At 40.4% G+C, this 23,077-nt stretch overlaps 1 protein-coding gene across 7 annotated transcripts in view; it reads left to right on the plus strand.

The window, feature by feature from the left end:
- Positions 1-59: 59 nt before the first annotated feature.
- ep400 (E1A binding protein p400) overlaps positions 60-23,077 on the plus strand; it is a 31,044-nt gene continuing 8,026 nt past the window's right edge. For 2 of the 7 annotated variants that reach the window (XM_015010543.2, XM_088009039.1), the window contains exons 1-37: positions 60-224; positions 2,036-3,387; positions 3,817-3,924; positions 4,039-4,123; positions 6,157-6,521; positions 6,733-7,032; positions 7,327-7,512; positions 7,617-7,757; positions 7,840-7,912; positions 8,006-8,025; positions 8,131-8,188; positions 8,276-8,365; positions 9,409-9,522; positions 9,624-9,811; positions 9,890-10,067; positions 10,152-10,288; positions 10,408-10,577; positions 12,254-12,428; positions 12,541-12,677; positions 12,873-13,059; positions 13,266-13,435; positions 13,521-13,708; positions 15,016-15,321; positions 17,795-17,968; positions 18,275-18,427; positions 18,569-18,639; positions 19,076-19,365; positions 19,494-19,696; positions 19,861-20,030; positions 20,329-20,525; positions 20,673-20,784; positions 20,911-21,186; positions 21,290-21,364; positions 21,455-21,595; positions 21,674-21,718; positions 22,573-22,726; positions 22,808-23,037. In XM_015010543.2, the coding sequence (XP_014866029.2) occupies positions 2,068-3,387; positions 3,817-3,924; positions 4,039-4,123; positions 6,157-6,521; positions 6,733-7,032; positions 7,327-7,512; positions 7,617-7,757; positions 7,840-7,912; positions 8,006-8,025; positions 8,131-8,188; positions 8,276-8,365; positions 9,409-9,522; positions 9,624-9,811; positions 9,890-10,067; positions 10,152-10,288; positions 10,408-10,577; positions 12,254-12,428; positions 12,541-12,677; positions 12,873-13,059; positions 13,266-13,435; positions 13,521-13,708; positions 15,016-15,321; positions 17,795-17,968; positions 18,275-18,427; positions 18,569-18,639; positions 19,076-19,365; positions 19,494-19,696; positions 19,861-20,030; positions 20,329-20,525; positions 20,673-20,784; positions 20,911-21,186; positions 21,290-21,364; positions 21,455-21,595; positions 21,674-21,718; positions 22,573-22,726; positions 22,808-23,037 (6,987 nt within the window). In that variant the 5' untranslated portion in view covers positions 60-224; positions 2,036-2,067. Of the gene's footprint in view, positions 225-2,035; positions 3,388-3,816; positions 3,925-4,038; positions 4,124-4,380; positions 4,501-6,156; positions 6,522-6,732; positions 7,033-7,326; positions 7,513-7,616; positions 7,758-7,839; positions 7,913-8,005; positions 8,026-8,130; positions 8,189-8,275; positions 8,366-9,408; positions 9,523-9,623; positions 9,812-9,889; positions 10,068-10,151; positions 10,289-10,407; positions 10,578-12,253; positions 12,429-12,540; positions 12,678-12,872; positions 13,060-13,265; positions 13,436-13,520; positions 13,709-15,015; positions 15,322-17,794; positions 17,969-18,274; positions 18,428-18,568; positions 18,640-19,075; positions 19,366-19,493; positions 19,697-19,860; positions 20,031-20,328; positions 20,526-20,672; positions 20,785-20,910; positions 21,187-21,289; positions 21,365-21,454; positions 21,596-21,673; positions 21,719-22,572; positions 22,727-22,807; positions 23,038-23,077 lie in introns of all 7 variants that reach the window. The other 5 variants (XM_015010538.2, XM_088009040.1, XM_088009038.1 and 2 more) reach the window with 5 other exon arrangements.

Consider the following 23,077-nt stretch of genomic DNA (forward strand, 5'->3'; position numbering starts at 1 on the left):
TTGCTACTTACTTTTCGTTGACGTCAGAATGCTATCACATCCGGGTCGCAGAAGGTCGCCGCCGCCGCCATATTGCTGAATGAAATTATCCTAGCTTCAAAACATTATAAAGCGGCTAGCGTGAGCATTTGTGAATATTTCATGGAATAGTTCTCGTTTAAGATTTTGACCTACTGCAAACATGACTTAGACCTCATGAAACTAACACAGAAGGCCCACACGGTGTAAGTAGCAGAGTTTAAATGATTTATGTATTAATTCAACGGCTTCTGGCCTGCTAACGAAAACAAGCTAACCGCTAGCACGCGCTCCGTAGAAACGGTCGTTTAAATGCTGTATGACGGCTTATGTTATTGTAAATATCAAACCATAACAGCTAGTTGTATTTTAATTTAAGTACTTAATTATGTTCTAACTAAAATATTTTTGTGTGCAGTTTTATTTTAGAGTAGACTGTTGTATTTCTTATTTTAGCGCTGCAAGATAGCGATACGCCCCAGAGCAGATAGTGATGTCTGCGTTACGGGTGTATAAAGCAATCAAAAAATATTTGTTGGCTAAAGTTGACCGTTTGCCCAGCTATAAAATAAACTTGCCTGATAATTGTGCATTCTTTTATTTTGTATGTTTATAAAAAATTGTATTGAAGGCGCATATGTTATAACGGTAATTAAACCCAATGTACAAATATAGTCAAATCATTATCGGTAGTATCATATGCGTTAATGTGCATCGTCTTTGTTTGCATGTTTGTTTTTTCGTATTTGAATAATAGGATGCTGTTGTTTTCTACCGTTCTTTCACTGTACAAACGTATCAAGATGGGTTATAACTCAAACATATAATACTAATATTCTTGTTAGACAATTACTTTATAAAGGTTTCCGGAAACCTAAAGAGATACAGTTTATATTTTTATAATTTGTATCACATCTTGATTAATGTCCTTATTTTTGTGTTTATTATTTATGTGTGATTTTTGGCAGCCTCTTCTTGACTGCAACTTGGTCATGAATATTCTCTATAACCCCCTTTAACTAGGACACTTAATTTCTTAAAATGATTATTCCTTCAGCATTAAGAGTTGTGTTTAGCACTTGGAGGTATAATTGAGTCACATGAGTCAATGGTATTAAATACATTAGTAAAATTTTCCAAAGATTTGATTGTTAATTTCAAAGATCATTAAAAGGTTTCTCAAATTATTCCAAGCTCATGTATATCTGTAGCATTTTTATTAATTTATAATTTTGGTATAATTTGTCTCACAGTCCTATCTCTTGCCACAAAAAAAATGACATATTTTCTCTTGTTATAGATGTTGGAGTAATATATATTGCCTGACATTGTGAAGAATACCTTAACAAAGTAAGGCAAAATATTTGAGAAGGAAAAAATAATTGAACAAAGAAAAAAAAAAGAAAACTTTATCATCACTACTCTAGTAGTGATGATAAAATAGATAAAATAGTAGGTACTTTAAATGTGATCTTGTTCATGGGTTAATGTGGCAGACATGTTTAAATCAAAAGGTTAAAGTTTATATATTTACTTATTTTGTTGAAAAGCTATTCATACATTTGATTTTAATAGCACTCGAGAATAGGCTCTTGAGATGACAACACTCTGCATACAGTAATTGAAAATTCAGTGACTGGAACTAATTAAAAAATAATTTCTGGGGGGGATACATTGAGATATTAGAAAAAAATGCATTTGCAGTACTGTATTGATAAAAGTCAAGATGACAATATTGTATTTAACTGACATTTTCCTTACTCTGTAGAGTGTCTGCCACTAAATTAGTCTCAAACGCTAATATTGCTTCCAAGCAAATCATATATTGGACAATTAAATTGTAACTTATTGTGTTTAATTTTGCCAAATTAAGAAGTCAATTTAATTCTAATTGTGTAGTGCAGTGCACTCTGAAACAAGTCAATACTTGGTTGGCAAACCAGAACAAGACGTCTGGGGGTCCTTGTTTTCAGTTCCTTAGGTGAGAATAATTTTTGTTGTTGTCTCTTTTCCATAGATTGTGTTCAGGCATAGCAACAGTGTCACGCAATGCACCATGGAAGTGGATCACAGAATATTCAACGACAGCTCCAAAAATCCAAGTCTGTCTCTGGGTCAGAAGCCGAGGAGCAGCAGCAGCAGCAGCCGTCTATGGCAGCTACACAACAACAAGCTACAGTTAGCCACCCTCAGTCTCCTGTGACCACTTTTTCCTCTGCTGCCAGCCCTTCAGCCCCTCAGTCACCCAATTATCAGCTCATCATGAGTCGGAGCCCAGTCACAGGACAGAACGTGAACATCACATTGCAAAACGTGGGACTGGCTGCTAATCAGCAGATCACTCTAACTCCACTCCCCATCCAGAATCCAGCATCGCCTGGGTTCCAGCACAGTGCATCTCAGTGGAGGTTTGAACATGCTCCATCCTCCTACATTCAAGTCACCTCACCCGTGCCCCAGCCCATTCAGCCCCAAAGTCCTACACAGCATAGCCCCGTCTCTTTACAAGGTGTCACAAGGCCAGGGGCCCCTCCTACGGCATTGGGAGTCCGTGGACAAAGCCCCACACGGTTTGTTGAAGCTAGCATGATAGTGCGACAGATCAGTTTAGGCAGCCAGTCGGGAGGAAGCCACTTTGTTTATCAGGACGGGACGACACTCGCCCAGCTTGCCCCCCCACCCGGCCAGGTCCAACTTGCCTCTACAGGAGCTCCAGGCTCAGTGAGGGAACGGAGGCTCTCTCAGACTCATTCTCAGACCGGTGGCACCATCCACCACCTTGGCTCTCAAAGTCCCGTTGCCGCCGGTACGACACTCCCCACCCTGGGCAGCCCTGGACACATCACCACTTCCAGTCTACCGCCACAGATTAGCAACATCATCCAAGGGAAGCTGGGGCGCCCTATCGTCTTCGAGAAGACTGCACAAGGTGTGGTTACCGGAGTGGGAACCCCAGCTACAGCGACGTTCAGCATACCTTCCTCCATTCCACCCTCTAGTCCTTCCCTCACGAGTCCACCGCCTGGGATCAGCAGCAATCCTCTCACGCCCACCAGTATGACCGCTGCTTCCATTAAGAAGCAGGCTCCCAAGAAGCTAGAGGAGATTGCTCCTGCTACTCCTGAGATTGCCCAGCTGAGAAAGCAGTGCTTGGAGCACCACACCAAGAAGATGGAGAGCCTGAAGGAAGTGTTTAAAGAGTACATGGTTGAACTGTTCTTTCTGCAGCATCTTCAGGGGAATATCATGGACTATCACGCCTTTAAGAAGAAACATTGTCACCCCTTAAATACTTACCTGAGACAGAACGATTTGGATCTTGATGACGAGGACGACGAAGAAGAACAGTCGGAGGTTATTAATGACGAGGTACCGTAATGTGTTGTTTATAATTTTAGATTGCGTTCAACAGAGATTCACCAATCAGGTGGCCAGAGAGCAGAATAAGCCAATTTGTCTTTACCCCCCTCTGTGATCAGCAAGTCAAATATTGAGGGATATGGTTTGTTTTTGTGTTAATCTAAGAAATCCCACCATGTTGGTGTGCAAACCCAGAAGCCAACAGCATCTATGTTCATGCACTTTCTCAGTGAGAAAGTACATGAAAATCACAGGCAACTCTGTGGGATTTTTTTTTAATCACTTTGCAATGGGGTTTCACGAGTTTTTCCCCATTGTAGTTTATTAAAAGTCAGATAAACATCTGGAATATTTCTTATCTTATAAATATTTTACTTTCCTTTGGATTTCAAAGAACAGGTTCCCAAAACACACTTTTTACTGCTTTTCCTTCTTAAGGTGAAGGTTGTTACAGGAAAGGATGGTCAAGCAGTGACACCGGTTGCTATAGCAACACAGCTCCCTCCCAATGTTTCTGCTGCTTTCTCTACCCAGCAGCAGTTTCAGGTGATACAGGAAATATTTATTTTCAAAACTAGTTGCATAGATTTTCTATAACTTTGTTAAAATTCACATACATCAGATATAAACAACCTAATTGCTAAAGATGTTATTTTTCAGGTACATCAAGGGGGAGCTTCAGGCGCCATTTCAAACCCTGGAGACATGGATGCCTATAAGAGGCAACAGGCTATGGTGCAAACAGGTAGGGCAAGAGTTGCAGCCTCCCGTCTTTCTGATGTTGCTTTGTTTCCCCCCACCCCCGTTTGCTTTGTTTTGTTTGTTTTCTTTTCTCCTTCTAATTGCTTCTGCTTTTAGATATTTGGCATCTTCTACTAGCGCTTCTGTGTTGAAGGCTTAAACGGAGGAAGGAGAGGTGACCTGTAAGGTCTTCGGAAGGTCACTGCTCTGTGCCGAGTGCCTTTTTTGCGTTATGAGGGTATTGTGTGTTTTAAATCCCAGATCAGGCTAAGAGGCCCCGGATTGACGTTGGTCGCCATGGGCTGATTTTCCAACATCCTGGTGTAGCTCCTTTAGGATCACCTGGCGTTCCACTTCAGCAGCTAATGCCGACCGCGCAAGGTAGGAATGCCACCACCAGGCCGTTGTGTGTTCTGTTCGATGCTGCTGGACCTAAGCCCTTCCTCAGACTTAAAAAAAAGTGAATCCCAACATTTATCTTCAACAAACCAAACTCCAGGCAGCATCATCAAATTGATCTTCATCCATCTGCTGGATTTCTCAGCAGTCTACAGGAAGTTCAGGCTTAGCTGTACCAGCACCAGCTGTCTCTGTCAGGATAAATGGGGAAGAAGACAGTCCATTTCTGAAGAAGAGTAGCCACTCAGTGGGAAGATGCCATGTCTTAAGATTTTTTTCCCCCCCTTGTTTCTTTGGGTTTCCTTGTTGATCACCTGATCGTAAATCATCTCTTCTTTTCCAAAGTTTGTTCCTGTTTGTCATTTTTGTTTGGACAGACCTTCCCATGCTGATGGATTTCCCTCTAATTTGGAGGTGGATCACAGAAAGTGGCAACCCTGTGGGATTTTTTTTTAACTTTTTTATCACTTTGCAATGGGGTTTCGCAAGTTTTTCCCCATTGTAAGAATCCACCCGACACTTTTTGGTTTCCCATTGCCATGTCGTCACAAACCCGTCTCCCATTGTCCATCTCTGTGCCGGATTCCGAATCATCTTTCATCAGCCTTCAGGAGTGTCTTTATCTCATCTTAGTCTTTTGTTGGTTTCCTTCCTTATTATCCTCATGACATTTTGTTCTGACTTGGCTTCTTTCCCCTCAGCCTAAGTAAGAGGGGAATCATTTCGGAGGAGTTTTGTTCACGGCGCAGGTTTTTGCGATTGTGGTGATGTGGGTGTGTCAGGGCCAGGTGTTGATGGCGTCTAGGCAAGGTGATGTGACGTACAGGGAGGTAAGGCAGGTGCTGCTTTAGTGTGCACAGCTCTGCTCAGGCCTGCTGTCTGCAAACCCCATGTGTGTCCTTTTTGCTCACCTTTGTGCTTTGTCTTTGTGTGAGGCATCCAGATGCCTTGGTTTCTGCACTTACATCGCTTCATGCATGCTAAACATATGCTGTCCTTGTGAGTGTCTGCTCTCCTTATTTTCTTTCCCCTCTCCTTTTGCTGTCTTTATATTTTAGAAGTTCTTTTCATGTTTATTTTGAAGTTTGTTTTGTCTCGAAAAACCTCTTATTGCATGTACAGTTTTATTTCTGTTTTTTAACCACATTCTCTCCGCATTTGAAATGCAGTGTTTTGGTTTTGCATTAATCAAAGTAGTGTTTCATTTGAGAGACATGTAGATTTTCATATTGGTTTCATTCTTCTGTAATCATTTTGCTGTATGAGTTTCATTAGTTCTGCTCTGATCATCAGGCAGTAGTTACTCTACTGTTAATGAATACGTTTAGTTCATTAAGCAGAGGTTTAAAGAGCTCTGAATTCTAAAGTGCACACAGCCGTTTAAAAGGTAAAAGTGTAATTGCACCAGGTGTCACTAGATTCAAATTATTTAACTTTGATTTAAGGGTCTCTCAAACAATTCTAAAGGGAAAACTATTTAAAAACTTTATTTTAGTTTTTTTTTTTCTTACTTTCAGGAAGAAACAAAATGCAAAAAACTAAAATACATTTCCTTTATGGCTTATTTTAAACGTTTTTTCCTTTGTTTTGCTCTCTTTACTACTCTTTTGTTCTATACTTTGGTTGCCATGTATCCAGGCGGTATGCCACCTACTCCTCAAGCAGTCCAGCTCGCAGGACAGAAGCAGAACCAGCAGCAGTACGACCCATCCAAAGGACCGCCCGTCCAGAACGCAGCCAGCCTGCACACCCCTCCTCCTCAGCTACCAAGCAGGCTGCCGCAAGGCACCCTACCAATGGCAAGCATACCCCTGGCTCAGTTAGTGGAGAATTCGACTCATCCTGGTGTGCAAGTCCACGTGCAGGCGGGCGGGCCTGTGCTGGCTGCCATGAACCCCCACACACAGCTTCAGTCCCAGCTGCAGCAGATGCAACCAGGTGTTCATATTCAGCTGCAGGCCCAGCAACAACAATCCCAGACAAATCTGCAACCAGGACAAGCGGTCAGTATGTGTGGAGGATAAAATCTGATGTGGATGATTCCGGATCGATTAACAAACATCAAACCTTGCATGGTTTACATTTGTGTCATAATTTACTTTATTTACTTACATTTTGTTTGACAATAAATTCAGTTGTAATAAGACCAAAGGATTACTTCCAGCAAGTTTTTCTAGATAATATTTGGAAATTTTCATATTCTTATTTCCGTAGACGGTGACACTTGCTCGTCCCGGTACCGATCCGAACCAGCCTGCTCAGAGGATTATGACTAACTCGGTATCAATAACATCCGTGGTTCCCGCTGCCGTGTCTGCTGCCAATTCGAATCCAGCTCCACACACAGCAGGTTCTCTTCGTCCTCTCGGCTCTAACGTCAACCCAGGAACCCCGTCTAAACTGACGGGAACCAACGGAATTTCTTCTGTCAAAATAGGCGGCTTCAGCCAAAACACGACCACTCAGACCCCACAAGAAGGCTCCCAGGATAGGCAGGTTGAGCAGGCCAAACTGGTGAGTTACAGAAAGTTGTAGCGTCATGAAGGCTTTCATATTGTTTGAACCTCTAGTTTCATTACAACCCGTTTTTTATGTCAATTTTTTAAGCAGTCTTAGTGGGAGAATTTTTTATATTTTTAAGAATATTGAGTAAGTAGTTGTAAAGCAGGACGGTGTGTTGGAAAACTTCTATTTCATTTCTTTCTCGAAACAAATTAAACAGCTGTTTAGCAGTCATCCTCCTGTCATTTTTGGACTGGATGAAATAGTTCTGATCCTGACTTTTAATCTGCGCTTTTTGTATGTCAGGAGAGTCAGGTACACCAGCGCATTTCCGAGCTAAGGAAGGAGGGTCAGTGGTCAGCCAGCAGGCTTCCTAAACTTATGGAAGCTTCACGTCCAAAGTCCCACTGGGATTACCTCCTGGAGGAGATGCAGTGGATGGCAGCGGACTTTGCTCAGGAGAGAAGGTGGAAGGAAGCCGCTGCAAAGAAGGTTTGATACAGAGCAAAATGTGAAACTAAGAATTTGCACTATAAATGACAGATTCAACTACAGGAAATTCCTCTTTGAACTTGTCTTTGGTGGCTCTGTTCTAGCTTGTTCGTACATGTGCTCGTTACCATCAAGAACAGAAGAAAAATGAAGAAAGATCACAGAAACAAAGGGAAGTTCATCTTCGCCATATTGCCAGTACGATTGCCCGAGAAGTGGAGTTCTTCTGGTCAAACATTGAGCAGGTTGGTGTTTGTTTACTTATGTATTGCACTTATTTGTGAATACTTTTGATACCAGTCTAAATAAAAGATTTTCCTTTTTAAGGTTGTGGAAATTAAACTGCAGTTTCAAATCAATGAAAAGAGGCTTAAAGCACTTGGCCCACAAAAAGCAACAGGTACAAGCCACTTAGACACGGATAGTAAAATAATTTTATTGTGTACTTTAATATATTCACTGCGTTTCTCCTTTTCTCCTGGTCAATCAACAGCAGAAAAAGTCGATAAAACGGTAGGTGCTGTCCTGACGTTTACATCATTGCAGGTCTTATCTTAGATAAACTTTGTGATATAAGAAAATCTGTATGAATTTATGGTTTCCTTTTCCATTTTGTAGGAGGCGGCCAACACTGGCAGAAAGAGAAAATCGAGTTTTTCATTGGTGGATGAAGAGGGTTAGTTTTCAGTGTTATCTAGAAAATAAAATAAAATAAAAGCAGAACCACCATAAATAATTCACAATTTGTATGGGTTTCTTTTAGCCACTGATGAAGAGAACACCATAGAGGAACAGGAAGTCATGGAAGGAGAAACAGACCACAAAGCAGAATTGATCAACCTTGCAAAAGATGGTACGTGATTATAATGTCTCATTAAACATATTTAGTTGTGCTGTTTGAGTCAATGTATGTTTTTATTTTTCCTAAAATTGCAGTCAATTGTAAAGTTAGACACATGTAGACCCATCGTTGCACACTAAATATTGAGGATAATATTTTTAAGCCTTTTGGCAGAATCGGGATTAACATGTAGAGCATTTATGTTTTATTTTCCCCTATATTAACCTTTTAAGTTGAAAACCAAACTTTGTCTGTTGTTTTTATGTTTCCTAATTACCAGGTTTACAAAATAATTAAAACATTTTCAACAAATTTTTCCAAAATAAATTTTACGTCTATCTAATCCCATTTACTAATGTATTTTTCCTCCTCTTAATGAGTATAAAATACTCTTGATAAAGTGTTATAAATACTAATAATTCTATTTTTGCTTTGTTAAATATGGGTTCACTGAAATCTCATCACTAATCGTCAAATAAACATGACTTTTAAAAAATCCTTATTTAAATGTAAATTAAACATAAGCAAAGTTTTAAATCAGTTTTCAGATTTTAGACTTGCTGCATATTTGCTTTAATAATCCATCAATACCAAATTAATATTAAATAATCAAAGAAAATATTATTTTGTTTTACCAGTGGTATCTATGTGTCTGAGCCACACGGGTGTTTCAGATGTATTTATCAGATTCCTTTCTTTCTCAAGGGGCGTCTCAGAATTTAGATTTCTCCTAGAAACACAACTTCCTCCTTGTTTTTCCCTCCCTCCTGTTTTTGTCTGTTCAGTTTCTTTTTTATTCCAGGCTAACAGTAATATTACTTAATATAATAATATATATTTAACAGTAGGCTATAAGCGATTCTTGTTTGTGCTGTAGTCCAGTTAGGCTGAAGGTAACAGACCTATTAAGCAACATTTTAATGCCTACATGCTAATGATAAAAAGTGAACAACACTTACACTGTATTGTCCACTTTTAATATTTTTCATGCCAAACATATGTTAGCCAGTTGTTGTTGTTTGTTAATTTTATTCTTTCTTCTTTTTTTTTTAAAGCTGAGATGTCTTTGGATGCTTTAAAGAAACAGTATGCCGGTGCCTATGCTGATGACTTTGAGTGGCCTCAGCCTAGTTCTTGCTCCGATGAGGATGATGTGGAGGAGACTGAAGGTGCCTTTTTTGTATTTAAATTGGGGTTTTCAGTCATTTTCTTTCATCCTTACTGCTGGGTGGTGTCCATTTTTACCATTCTGTATCCATTCTTTTTACAGAAATGGAATGTGTTCCAAGCAGTCCACCGGAAGCAGTGGTAATCGACTCTCTGCTGAGCATGGACCAACAACGCAGTGCAGATAAATCTACGTCTAACTCAAACGGGAAGGCTGGTAGAGACATCACTGAAGTGGCAGCTGCTACGGAGCTCCTCCTGCCCAAGGGCAGCCTCAGAATCACTTCATCTGTAAGAAAAAGGAAATTCTTCACTCAAAATAATAAAAAAAAAGTTTCTTAAACTGATGTTACTATTCCATCTCACTAGACCCGCAGTCCAGCGCCTGTTCTGTTGCATGGGTTGTTGAGAGAATATCAGCAGATTGGAGTGGACTGGCTGGTAAACCTTCATAAGAAACGACTCAATGGCATCTTGGCTGATGAGACGGGCCTTGGCAAGACTGTCCAGACGGTGGCATACTTGGCACACCTAGCTGGTCAAGAGGGTATGTGGCACTTCAAAGTTCAGTTTGAATTTGCTGTAGTTCTTCTTTGTTATTTTGCATTTTAAACTCTACTTTTCTCCACAGGCATTTGGGGACCCCATCTGATTGTAGTGAGAACTTGCAAGTTGTTGAGTTGGGAGCTGGAGTTCAAGCGCTGGTGTCCTGGTCTTAAGATTCTCCTCTACCTGGGTAACAGAAGGGAGCGCAGATACAAACGAATGGTGAGACTTTTTGTTTTTGATGCCCTCATAGTTGACATTGTTCATTATTTAAAAAAAAAAAAAGTTTCACCTTCACCAGTGGCTGTTCATATAGTAACATGTCATTTGATTAATTGCAGTTATGGGAGGACTCCAACAGCTTTCACGTGTGTGTGACGTCATACAAGCTGCTGATGAAAGATCAGAGACATTTTCTGAAGAAAAGATGGAGACATCTGGTTCTCGACGAGGTGCAACTCATCAAAAACATGACAGAAAAGCACTGGGAAACTATCTTTGCTCTCAGAAGGTACTAGATGTGTACAAATTGTCTCTGAATTACAGGTCCTTCTCAAAAAATTAGCATATTGTGATAAAGTTCATTATTTTCCATAATGTAATGATAAAAATTAAAGTGTCGTATATTTTAGACTCATTGGACACCAACTGAAATATTTCAGGTCTTTTATCGTTTTAATACTGATGATTTTGGCAAACAGCTCATGAAAACCCAAAATCCTATCTCAAAAAATTATCATATCATGAAAAGGTTCTCTGAACGAGCAATGAACCTAATCATCTGAATCAACAAAGTAACTCTAAACACCTGCAAAAGATTCCTGAGGCTTTTTAAACTCCCAGCCTGGTTCATTACTCAAAACCGCAATCATGGGTAAGACTGCCGACCTGACTGCTGTCCAGAAGGCCATCATTGACACCCTCAAGCAAGAGGGTGAGAAACAGAAAGAAATTTCTGAACGAATAGGCTGTTCCCAGAGTGCTGTATCAGGGCACCTCAGTGGGAAGTCTGTGGGAAGGAAAAAGTGTGGCAGAAAACGCTGCACAACGAGAAGAGGTGACCGGACCCTGAGGAAGATTGTGGTGAAGGGCCGATTACAGACCTTGGGGGACCTGCGGAAGCAGTGGACTGAGTCTGGAGTAGAAACATCCATAGCCACCGTGCACAGGCGTGTGCAGGAAATGGGCTGCAGGTGCAGCATTCCTCAGGTCAAGCCACTTTTGAACCAGAAACGGCGGCAGAAGCGCCTGACCTGGGCTACAGAGAAGCAGCACTGGACTGTTGCTCAGTGGTCCAAAGTACTTTTTTTGGATGAAAGCAAATTTTGTTTGTCATTCGAAAATCAAGGTACCAGAGTCTGGAGGAAGACTGGGGAGAAGGAAATGCCAAAATGCCAGAAATCCACTGTCAAGTACCCACAGTCAGTGATGGTCTGGGGAGCCATGTCAGCTGCTGGTGTTGGTCCACTGGGTTTTATCAAGGGCAGGATCAATGCAGCAGCTATCAGGAGATTCTGGAGCACTTCATGCTTCCATCCGCTGAAAAGCTTTATGGAGATGAAGATTTCATTTTTCAGCACGACCTGGCACCTGCTCACAGTGCCAAAACCACTGGTAAATGGTTTACTGACCATGGTACTACTGTGCTCAACTGGCCTGCCAACTCTCCTTACCTGAACCCCCTAGAGAATCTGTGGGATATTGTGAAGAGAAAATTGAGAGACGCAAGACCCAACACTCTGGATGAGCTTAAGGCCGCAATCGAAGCACCTCAGCAGTGCCACAGGCTGATTGCCTCCATGCCACGTTGCATTGAAGCAGTCATTTCTGCAAAAGGATTCCCGACCAAGTATTGAGTGCATAACTGAACATAATTATTTGAAGGTTGACTTTTTTGGTATTAAAACACATTTCTTTTATTGGTCGGATGAAATATGCTAATTTTTTGATAGGAATTTTGGCTTTTCATGAGCTGTATGCCAAAATCATCATTATTAATTCGATAAAAGACCTGAAATCCTTCAGTTGGTGAGCAATTAATCTAAAATATATGACAGTTTAATGTTTATCTTTACATTATGGAAAATAATGAACTTTATCACAATATGCAAATTTTTTGAGAAGGACCTGTATATTTGCAGGATATTTTCACATAATATCACTGACATATTTCTGTGACTCTCCCAGTGAGCAAAGGATTCTTCTTATCCACACTCCACTTCAAAATACGTTGAAGGAGTTTTGGACCATGATCCACTTCCTGTTGCCAGGAATTACCAGGCCGTACTCGGACTTTCCTATCAAGGCTGACTCAGACGAGAACCAGGACTATTGCCACAAATTGGTTATCCGTCTGCATAGGGTGTGTGCTGTCCCTGCATATTCGTCTGATTGTAAAACTGTCAAATGGGATTTTGATCTATATTCCATAAGTATGTATTACTAATGACAATCTCTCTTGTGTTGCTCTGCAGATGATCCAGCCGTTCATCTTGAGGCGCTCTAAAAGGGATGTCGAGAAACAGCTTCCCAAGAAGTACGAGCACATCCTGAAGTGCCGTCTCTCAAATAGACAGAAGACTCTCTACGAGGACATCCTTACACAGCCTGGGTGAGATATCTGACTGTCAGCTCCTGCAGAATAGTGGCAGCACCAGTTAGCAAACACATAGTAGAACTGGCACATTGTGTCTGGAAAATACATAATTCCCTCCCCTTAATGATTGAAAATATCCAGCTCTACGTCTTGTGAATTTTGATTTCTGGAGAGGTTTTTTTTCTAGCCTTGTGTTGTGTATTCCTCCAGGACGCAAGAGGCACTGAAGTCGGGTCATTTTGTCAGTGTGCTTCAAGTTTTGATGCAGTTGCAGCGAGTGTGTAACCACCCTGAGTTGGTGGTGCCCAGAGAAAGCAGCAGCTCCTACTTCTCCTCTTCTCTTCAGTACAACGTGCCATCACTGGTTCTTGGAGCTATTGAGAAAGACTCAAGCCAGGTATGCCCTGGTGTTGCTTTTGATCCTCAAAAAATGCTTCTTTGACAATTATAAAAGTTATTTATTATCAAATTGTAAAAATGTCTCATTCAGTGTAAACACATTAGGCTTTCTAATGGTTGAGTTTTACTCAGTAAAAATAATTTTTAATCAGTTCAACATGTTAACCTCTCACGTCTCAATCTGCCTTGTCACTTTCATCCTAGACTGCAAACCTGTCCTTGTTCAATCTGATCAACAACGAGAACAGACTGACTCGTTACCAGACAGAGGAAGCGGTACCTAAGCTAAAGGTCACTCAGCAGCTCATAGAGGAAATCTACTCCGCTCCTGAGCCCCCACCGAGACCCAAACCATGTCCCATAAAACCCATGAGGTCCAAAACTTTTCTACATTGACATGTTGGTATCATAAAATGTGGTAATCTTGTTGCTATATAGTTGTTGGTTTGCACTTTTCAGGTTGTTCCAACCAGTGCAGTATGGTACAAAGCCAGAAGGTCGATTAGCTGCCATTGGGAATGCAGCGGGTCAGCGCCCCCCAACAAGCTCTCCGCCTACAGGCACCTTAGTTTCCACCATCAGCCAGTCTGGCCAGGCTAGAGGCAAGTCCCCTGTTTCTGCTCCGACAGCTACGCCCACACCTCATGGTAAGATTATTTTTTTGGGAAGCGTTTGTCAAATGACAGAAAGTCCACCGGCTTGAGGACCCCTGGTTATCAGTACATGTTTTAACTGGAATACATCTCACTCCTTATGGTTGTTTGGTCGTTGCTTTTATCCCCATTTGCTAATAAAACTTTCTCTGCTTGTGATGTGTGCATTATGCAGTGTTATGCTGCATGATTGACATGCTGTTTTAAATTCAAATTACTCTGATTACTGTGTCATGCATTAAAACTTACACCGTGCAGATATTGTCATACATGATTGTTAGAATGTGTACCCAATGGTATGCATTTACATACTTTGCTGCATGTTTGAAAGATCAAGGCTTACTGTTGGTTGATGTGGATTATAAGTTATTAAGGGATAGTTCAGAGTTTTTAAGCAAGGTTTTGGTAGAAGGAATAAGCAGTTCATGTCCTTCCTGCTATAGATAATTCTCTTGAATCCTCATTAAGATTAAATTCAGATTAGTGGGTCCTTGAGGCTCAAGCAAAAGCTAATTCGGGAGTGGCCAAGACCAATGTTGGCTTACACCATCTAAAAAAAAAAAAAAAAAAGTATATATGTCAACAGTTTATGTTGACACAATTTTGTGAACTTTAAAAAACAAACAAAAACAAAATAATGATTTCCTACATAGGAATAATTGTGGGTAACATGTAAAGCATTTTCTGGTACAAGTCCCCTTAACTTCAGCGTTTGGGCCCAACCAGTCTGGATCTTTAAATGAAGATGCCCAGAGAGTTATCTGCTGCAGGTAAATTATTAACTGCTTCTGTCCTTTTCACAGAGCCTCACTGTGTTTAAACCTTAACTTTCTTGGAGCAGTGGTGGGTGGACAATATACATAAATATATTTTTTTCCTGATGCCTCCAAAGTCTTTTTGGCCTTTATTTAGTTTGCAAAACTAACTGAAAAATTGACAGATTTGATCTGCATGCATGTCCTAAAACAGAAAAAGACTTTTTTTAAAAATTAATATCATAATATAGGATATAATTTATTGTCCCACTGGGGAAATTTGTTTTGAAACTGCTTCACTCAACAGATGGACAAATGAATAAGCACAGAGTGTGTCCGTTGTACGCAGCATCATAATGCTATAGAATAAATGTATGTCAATATATTCCGCTGCCCGTCAGAAACATCTTTTGTACTACTTCCTGTGTTGGCCCACCACTGCTGTATGTGTAGATAAGAACAAAACACTTTGATCTCAGTGATTTGACTAAATATCGGGTTAGCCCTAACATGGACTCCCACACCCCACTGCCTTGTATTTCGCAGCCGTTGGAACAGCTACTCAGAGACCCCAGGCAACTCCTACTGTCAGCAGCAGCAACAACAACAACACTGCATCTTCCTCCATTGCCTCCTCTGGGAACAGTGGCAACAGGCAGCATGTTTTGGGAGCTACTCCGTTGGCCTTGGGTCAGACCTTAGCTGGAACAGTCGTAGGCTCGATGACTTCCATCAGCCAGGCTGGAGTGACCCAGGTTCCAAGGCCAGGTTTAGCCCCCAGCCATGCCATCCAGCCCAGTCTTTTGTCCCAGAGGTTGGTTCTTACATCTCAGGCCCAGGCACGGTTGCCTAGTAAGTGGCCTGCCCTCCCCTATCATCTCTGCATTCCCCCACCCCCCTCCCACCTCCAGCACAAACGTTTTGGCTGCTGTACACCAAGGCCTTTACTTGAGGGACTGCTGATATATGTTGAGTCCAGAGAATGTGGCTCTGTGTAGGCATGGCGGCAGCAGCGCCGCTGTTGCAGAAATTGCTCTCAGATGTCGTACATCAGCAGGCCGATGGAAGAGACGCGTCTCTGTAGACCTGCAGCCATATCAGCAGCATCTCATTGTCTTGGCATACCCAGTTTCTTATCTTCACACCTGCATGTATGCTGCATACGACCCTCTTGCTGTATGTCACACCTGGTGTCACTATGCTACTTGATTTTAAAAGATAATGTTAGGATTTTATATTTTTTTCTTAAATTGTTGACAGGCACAAGAATCTTTGCATTTGGACTCCTACTGAGAAAGAACACTGACTGGGGGAAAAATGGGGAAAATTTTGACACTGGGCATAATTAGAGATGAAGTTCCGAAATTGCCTTGTATGCCTGGTATGATGCCTTTATGTTGGATTATTAAGGTTATGAAAATGTTTAGTAAAGTTTTGTGTAAAGAAAGATCAAAATTCAAGACTTGCAAAGTGAGGCTTTTGCAGAAATACACAATATATTGTAATTAATATTCCAAAGGACTGATTGAAAAGAGTAGATGCCCAAACCTGACACAAATGAAAGATTATAATGGATAATGATGATCACTGAAGAAAATACATTTATGGCAACAAATGTCATTATTGCAATATTTAACAATGACATCACCATCATTTAATTTTCTAATGTCAAGCTGCCCCAATGGAGATCAGACTTGGAATATAGAGAGAGAAATTTACTTAAGACAAAAATTAAACAATAAAATCTCAAAACAAATTGTTTTATCTTGAACAATTCTCTAAACTCTTGCAAAATTAAGTACAGATGGACAGCAAATTAATTTTTTAAATAACTGTCTGAAAGTCTTTGAAGTTGTTTTTTGTTTGTTTTTCCTATATACAGTTTTCTGTTCAGTGTTGTCATTGTGTTCTTACTCAGTATGAGTCCAGCTGTATTTGTGAACCCACCCATCATCATTTTACATCCCGATAACAGGAAACAAAAATATATGACTCAAGTAGAAAAGTCCAGGAAACACTTCATTCCTTTTATGTTCTCCTTTCCTTTTTAATATTTTATACCCCGGTTTATTTACTAATATATCTTTGTGTATTGCATCAACCAAGCTATTAGGAAATGACCCAAAGCTATCTCTTATTTTTTTCCCCTCTTCTTTTGTCTAATTTTGAATGTCACAGCAAAGCATGTGTAAGCGTCTCTGCAGATTATCCAACGCTTTACGCTTTAAATTGTCAACTTTTTCAGTGACACACAGTATTTGTACATGTGATAACTGTTTGATTGCTGTGAATATAATCTTCAGGTTTTCAATTATTTTTGCTTCCGAGTCAAAGTATAATTTCGCCACAGAATGGGTCAGAAACATTTTAAGGTAAAATGCAAGTTCATTGTGTAATGTAAATATAATATTTGGACCTAAAATGCACTTAAAGTACAAAATATGTTGCAGCAGTGACCAAGTGTCCTTAACCTGCCTGCATTGTTCAGTTTTTCTGTTGGCAGCAAGTCAGAATTTGAGCACTCTACTGTAGTTATTTTGCTGGGTAGTGAATATATTTTCCCGGAGAACAGAATATGATTTTCATCTTTGTTTGTAATGAATGTCTTTCACATCTGATGTCAGACGGTAACTCATGTTTATCTGACATCTTTATTTGAAATTCCAAACAACAAAACATTTCAGTGTATTTTTACTCCAGAGTCCCTTTTAAGACAGATTCTATTTAACTCTACGGTGAAGAATTTACAAAACACACACAGGTTTGTTTTTTTTTTTTTTTCTTTTGTTTTGCAAAACACAGAATAGCTTAAAAATGACATGTATGGAATGGGAAGGTTTTATCTGGTTTTAAGATATATTCAAAATAGATTTTACAGATTTTTATCGAACTATTCAACTTCTGAGTTTTTGTTTTTTTTGTTTATTCTTGTTATAACTACACAATTATACACTTAAATGTGGTAACATTTAATTAGTAGTGAAAATATCCATATACATCATATTCAATAGTTAGTGAGATATTTTCTTTTACTGTAGTTTGTGCTGAGGTGTGTGTTGTCTTGAAAAAGTGTTTTGTGTGTCATATTTCAGACTTTTCCCTCTGTCTTTTTTTTTATTACAAGCTGCTTTGTTGAGAGGAGATGTGCTTTTTCCATCTGATTAATTCACCTTGGTTCTGCATGTCTTGTCTCCTTTTCACCTTGCAACTAACTGAATACATTTTTATATTTATGACCGTAGATGTGAAATATTATTATTATTTTTATTATTACTATAATCTTTTTTTTTTTTTTTTACTGTTTATTCTTTTCTTTCCAATGAAGGTGGAGATGTGGTGAAAATTGCCCAGCTGGCCAACATGGCAGGAAGTCAGAACCGCATCACGCAGCCAGAGACTCCGGTCACCCTGCAGTTTCAGGGGAACAAGTTCACTCTGTCCCACAGCCAGCTCCGCCAACTCACCACTGGACAGCCCTTGCAGCTCCAAGGTACACTCGGTAATGTACATCCCATTGTCATATTTTATCTTTCCATCATATTCTTTGCTTTCTCCTTTTAAAAGTCTGTGTTTACCATTTCCATTTATTGTCTGTTTTTTTTTTTTTTTTTTACCACACAAGTTTTATTATCCATTTAGATCTTAGTAATTAACCTTAACAATTATCTTAAATGCTGTTAAACTGATGCTTCAGTATTTCTGTTTTGTATTCAGTTAGCTGAGGCTAAAAATGTAGCTGAAAGTTTTTCTCTCCTGTTGGTTTGAGGGCACTTTTTAATTGCCTCCATGTTTGTGGTTGTTTTAGGCAACATCCTGCAGATTGTGTCCGCTCCAGGGCAGCCGATTATACGACCCCAGGGCCCCATGGTGATGCAAACGGTGTCTCAAACCGTTCCCGCCTCTAGCGCTGCAGCGACACCAGGAACGCCTCATCCTGCCCTCTCAACAGCTCAGCAAGGTGACTTTTCTCTTCTAATTGTTTTGACATTCCTGCGGAATAAAAAGTGCTACTTTTCCCCAAACTTTTTGTTTATTAATACTGAATGCGTGACACTGGTGTTTCTGTGAAATTACGACGTTATTTTCTTTCTTTCGTTAGCATTGGGTGCGACTACAAATGCCACATCATTTCCAGCCAAGCTTACGACTGCAGGTCATGGTGCTTCACTGGTGAGTATGTTGAAGTAATGTCACACATAACAGAAAAGAGCTGAAGCTCAGATAAATAATGCAATCACACTGTGGAAGTGGATTTTGTTAAAAATGAAATTCAGTTTGTTTCAATAAAATAAACACTGACAGCAGTATTTAAATGCTTCTGTTTCTTTCCTGCAGTTTGGAAACATGTTTAATGTAATCACAATTATTTGTTCCTTCTTGTACATCAAGAAATACTTTGTCTGTTCTTGTATATGAAGTAGAACATGGCTCTAGATAATACTCTGTTTGCTTGCAAAAGACCAAAAATGTGTTCAATAGTTTCCCCTAACATGTTGAGTTAGTTTATTTATAAGATTAGCTTGCTTATTTATAAGTAAGCTGTTGTCAGAAAACAAAAACTATTTCTTAAGATGGCCTTAATGTTTTTTTTTAAATACATTTTTAGGAGGCATCAGAGGAAAAGACTCAGCAGCTGAAGGAGCGCTTGAGCCGCTTGTTTGAAGCAAATGAGCAGCGCTGTAACCGCAGAGTGCTGTATGGGTCCGATCTGCTGCAGGCATGCACTTTGAGTCCAGAACCTGCTCACACCGCCCTGACCGCTGGGGGCTGGAGGTGGGTGGGGAGAGAAAGCTGTTCTAGAGCTCAGAGGACCTGTGTGGGCACCACGTCTGTGCTGCAGTCTGCTTTGCTCACCGTGGAGAACCATCATGAAGCTGCCGGAAGCCTGATCAAGAGGTATTTCCACTTTTGCTAAAACTTGTTCCTAATTTTTCTCTGTTGCTGATTACATTTATTGATTTTTTTTTCTTTATTTTTTCAGTTCTGAGTATTATTATTTCTATTTCATGCTTGTTATTTTGTAGGTTGACATGTGTGGTGCCCACAGCTGTAGCTCCACCTCCTCATCTGTATGCAGCCGATCCTTCAGTTCCCTACAGGCTTAAGCAGAAATCCTTTCAGCAGCGGCTGCTGGAGGCCTCTGAGCCTCACAGTGCAGACATCCACCGTTTAGCCTCCAGACATTTCTTGGGCCATCCTGATTTACAGTTAATGCAGATGGACTCGGGTAAGTCTGCTCACACATCTCTTTGCTCATCTGTCCAAACACGCAGGGTCGCTTTTGAATTACAAAAGCGTTTTAAAGTTGCTTAGAGAGTGTAGTCGTATTTAACCATGCACTAGGCAACTGAAATAAGAAGAGCATTAATTAATTTGTTTTTCTTTGCAAAGGTAAACTGGAAGCTCTTGCCATTCTGCTGCAGAAGCTTAGGTCAGAGAGTCGGCGTGTCCTCATCTTTACTCAGATGTTTAAAATGCTGGACATCTTGGAGGCCTTCCTGGATTACAGGCAGCTCAAATATGTGCGCATTGATGAAAGCCTCACATTTGAAGAAACGCAGGTAAACCATTTCAAGTGATTCAGCTGAATAAAAGAATGCATTTATTTTTCCACTAGTTTTTTTTTCTAACGCACTTAAGTGTGATGAATATCTTTTTGGATACGTGTTCTCAGATCTGAGAACATGTATTTCTTTTGTTTTATTATCAGTTACAGATTTCTCTCTACAGGTTATGTTTTATAAAAAAATTATTTAAAAAAAACATGTACATTTCTGACCTTTCAAAATGAAAAAGTTGTGTTGCTGGTAGCTTTTTCTCAGCCAGTTACCTTTGTTGTTTGTGTGTGTGTTTCCACAGGAAAATATGAGGAAGTTTAACACCAACAAGCAGGTGTTCTGCAGCATCCTGACCAACTGCTGCTGCTCTGAAGTTGGAACCATCGTTGACGCAGACACAATCATTTTCTACGACACGGATCTCAACCCAAGCATGGACGCCCGCACTCAAGAATGGTGTGAAAAAGTGGGGCGTTCCAAGGACATTCACATATACAGGTGATTTTTCAAATACATCATCCGTTTGTGATGCTTTTCTATTTGCTGAAGTAAAGAGTTACTCACCGGCCACCTGAAATATGCAGCATTTAAGGACTCTGTTGTTTTTGTAATGGCTGTTTTTATTTTCTGCTTTGTTTTGGTCAGGTTGGAGAGTGGCAACTCAATTGAAGAGAAGCTGTTAAAAAATGGGACCAAGGAGCTTATAAGAGAAGTAGTTGCACAGGGTACCGACTACAGTTTGGCTTTCCTCACACAGGTAAGGCAAACCTTCAGCTTCAAATTTTATAGTCTGTTGTTAAGAGATGAATGTAAAATGCCATTGAGAAGCAATTGTGATTAATAGCGTTCAGGTTAAAAAACTGACCTGATTCTGTGTCTGTAGTCGACAATCCAAGACCTGCTGGAAGTAGAGGCAACTTCAGGGGTGAAGGTGGAGGAGTTTGTGGTGCTTCATCAGGAGCCATCGGCCTCTGAATCCATTTCTCCCAAAGTAGCAAGACCCTACATCCAGGCTCTGCACAGTATAAGTCTGGATGGCCAATCAGAGGAGGGAGAGCCCCAAGAGGAGGAGTTGGGAGGCAGATCGTCTTCAGAGTCAGAGATCCAAACTAAAGAAGAACCTGGCCTGCTAGAGGAGTTGAATGCGGTCATGGAACAGGTAGTTTTGAAGTCTTCAAAGTTTCTTTGGGAACTCGATTCAGCTATGTGAAATAAAATAAAATAAAATTGCCTTTCTCACATTTTTTAAAAAATTCTGTCAGCTTACTCCTATTGAGAGATATGCCCTGCATTACTTGGAGTACCTCCACATTGGTGACGATGAAGCTGCTCTTAAGGTATGAGACATGTTTTGTTGATTTAGTTCACATTTGTGTTCACTTGGTACAGACATCTTAACTATGTTTGACGTTGCTTATGTTCTCCAGGAGAGGTTGGAGTGTGCAAAGAGAGGCTGGGAGCTGCAGCAACTGCAGAAACTGAAAGAGGAGGAGGAGGAGCAGAAGTGCCAGCTGATGGAGGGAGAGGAAGACCTTTTCACTTATACCAGAGAAGATGCATACAACATGGTGGGTGGATGCTGTTATCAGATAAACAGGAAGTGGTGCGCTACATGGAGACTCTAATCTTTTCTGTGTGTTTAACAGGAATATGTGTTTGATGCGGAGGATGGTCATACAGAAATCATGCCGGTAAGAGACTAGATGTTCTGGAATATAAGTCACTGTTGCTTTGTCAAAACAGGATTTCCACACATTCTGGAAATATGTAAAATAAGAATTGGGGAAAAAAATAAAGCAACAAAATGATTGTTGGAAAACTATTTGTTGTTTTAGACTTAATTCAATATTCTGTTGGCCAAAACTTAGAAAGTTTTGGCCAACTTTTCTAAGTTGGCCAAAACTTAGAAAGTTTTGGCCAACAGAAAGTTGAAAGTTCAGTTTTTAGTGTTTGTTTTTAACCTCTACAGAAACAATAGCAGTAAATCCTTACTGAACTTCCGTATTTGCACTCCAGACAGAAAACTCGGCCGCGCTAACTCTTAAATAATAAAGTTTTCACATGACACCCTATGAGAATTGCATCATATGCAGATATTGCACAAAATTCTGATTATTTTTGCATTCATAGAGTAGAAACTGCCTCCAATGTCCCGCAAAGGGGAAATTGTAACAGCAGTATCAGGTATAGGTTCACACAAAGTAGTTATTAAAGTACTAAAAACAACATGTAAAGAACAACATTAACAATACCAACAATAATAGGAATAATAACAATGTACTGTACAAGACTGTTTCAGAAAATACTGTGCAGTTATTATAAATAAAAATAGCAAACTCGATAGCCAAGGGCTGTGCAACACATTCGGATAACTTTTTCAAAAATGGACAAAATGTGCATTTACACTGAACATTAAATAAGACTGACTATTTACAATGCAGCTCATCGGTGCAGAAAAAATCCCTCACTCCATTTATTTTACAAGTATTGTAGCACAAAATGACCTTCTGCCTTGCTATTCCCTCTCTGTTATTCTTCGACATAGGTTTGGACTCCACCCACGCCGCCACAGGATGACAATGACATTTACATCGATTCGGTCATGATGCTGATGTATGACACCACACCCATGCCAGAGTCCAAGCTGCCTCCTATCTACATTCGCAAGGAGCACAAGAGACTCAAGATGGATCCCTCAGGTAAAATAGATGTCAGAGAGGATGCTGGTGGTAGGTGGAATCGTTCCACTTTATCTCAGCTGTACCCGTTTTGTCTTGCAGCAGCCAGAAAGAAGAAGAAGGGCCATGGGGAGACGGTCATTCCTCCACGCTCCCTCTTCGAGAAGGCCAGCATGCTCAAAGTTCGGCGTGAAGGCAAAGACCAGAAAAAGAACTTTTCCATCAAACAGCCTCCGTTTGCCAAACCGCTGCCGTCACTGGCTAAACCTGCCATGGAGGCTGGTCAGGATAACCCAGAGTGGCTCATCAGTGAGGACTGGGCTCTGCTTCAGGTAACGTCTGCGCTCAATCCTCTCCTTTATCGGCTTCTCC

The sequence above is a fragment of the Poecilia mexicana genome, unplaced genomic scaffold, assembly GCF_051168715.1.
Source record: "Poecilia mexicana isolate PSO_F unplaced genomic scaffold, ASM5116871v1 scaffold_9, whole genome shotgun sequence".
NCBI lineage: Eukaryota > Metazoa > Chordata > Actinopteri > Cyprinodontiformes > Poeciliidae > Poecilia > Poecilia mexicana.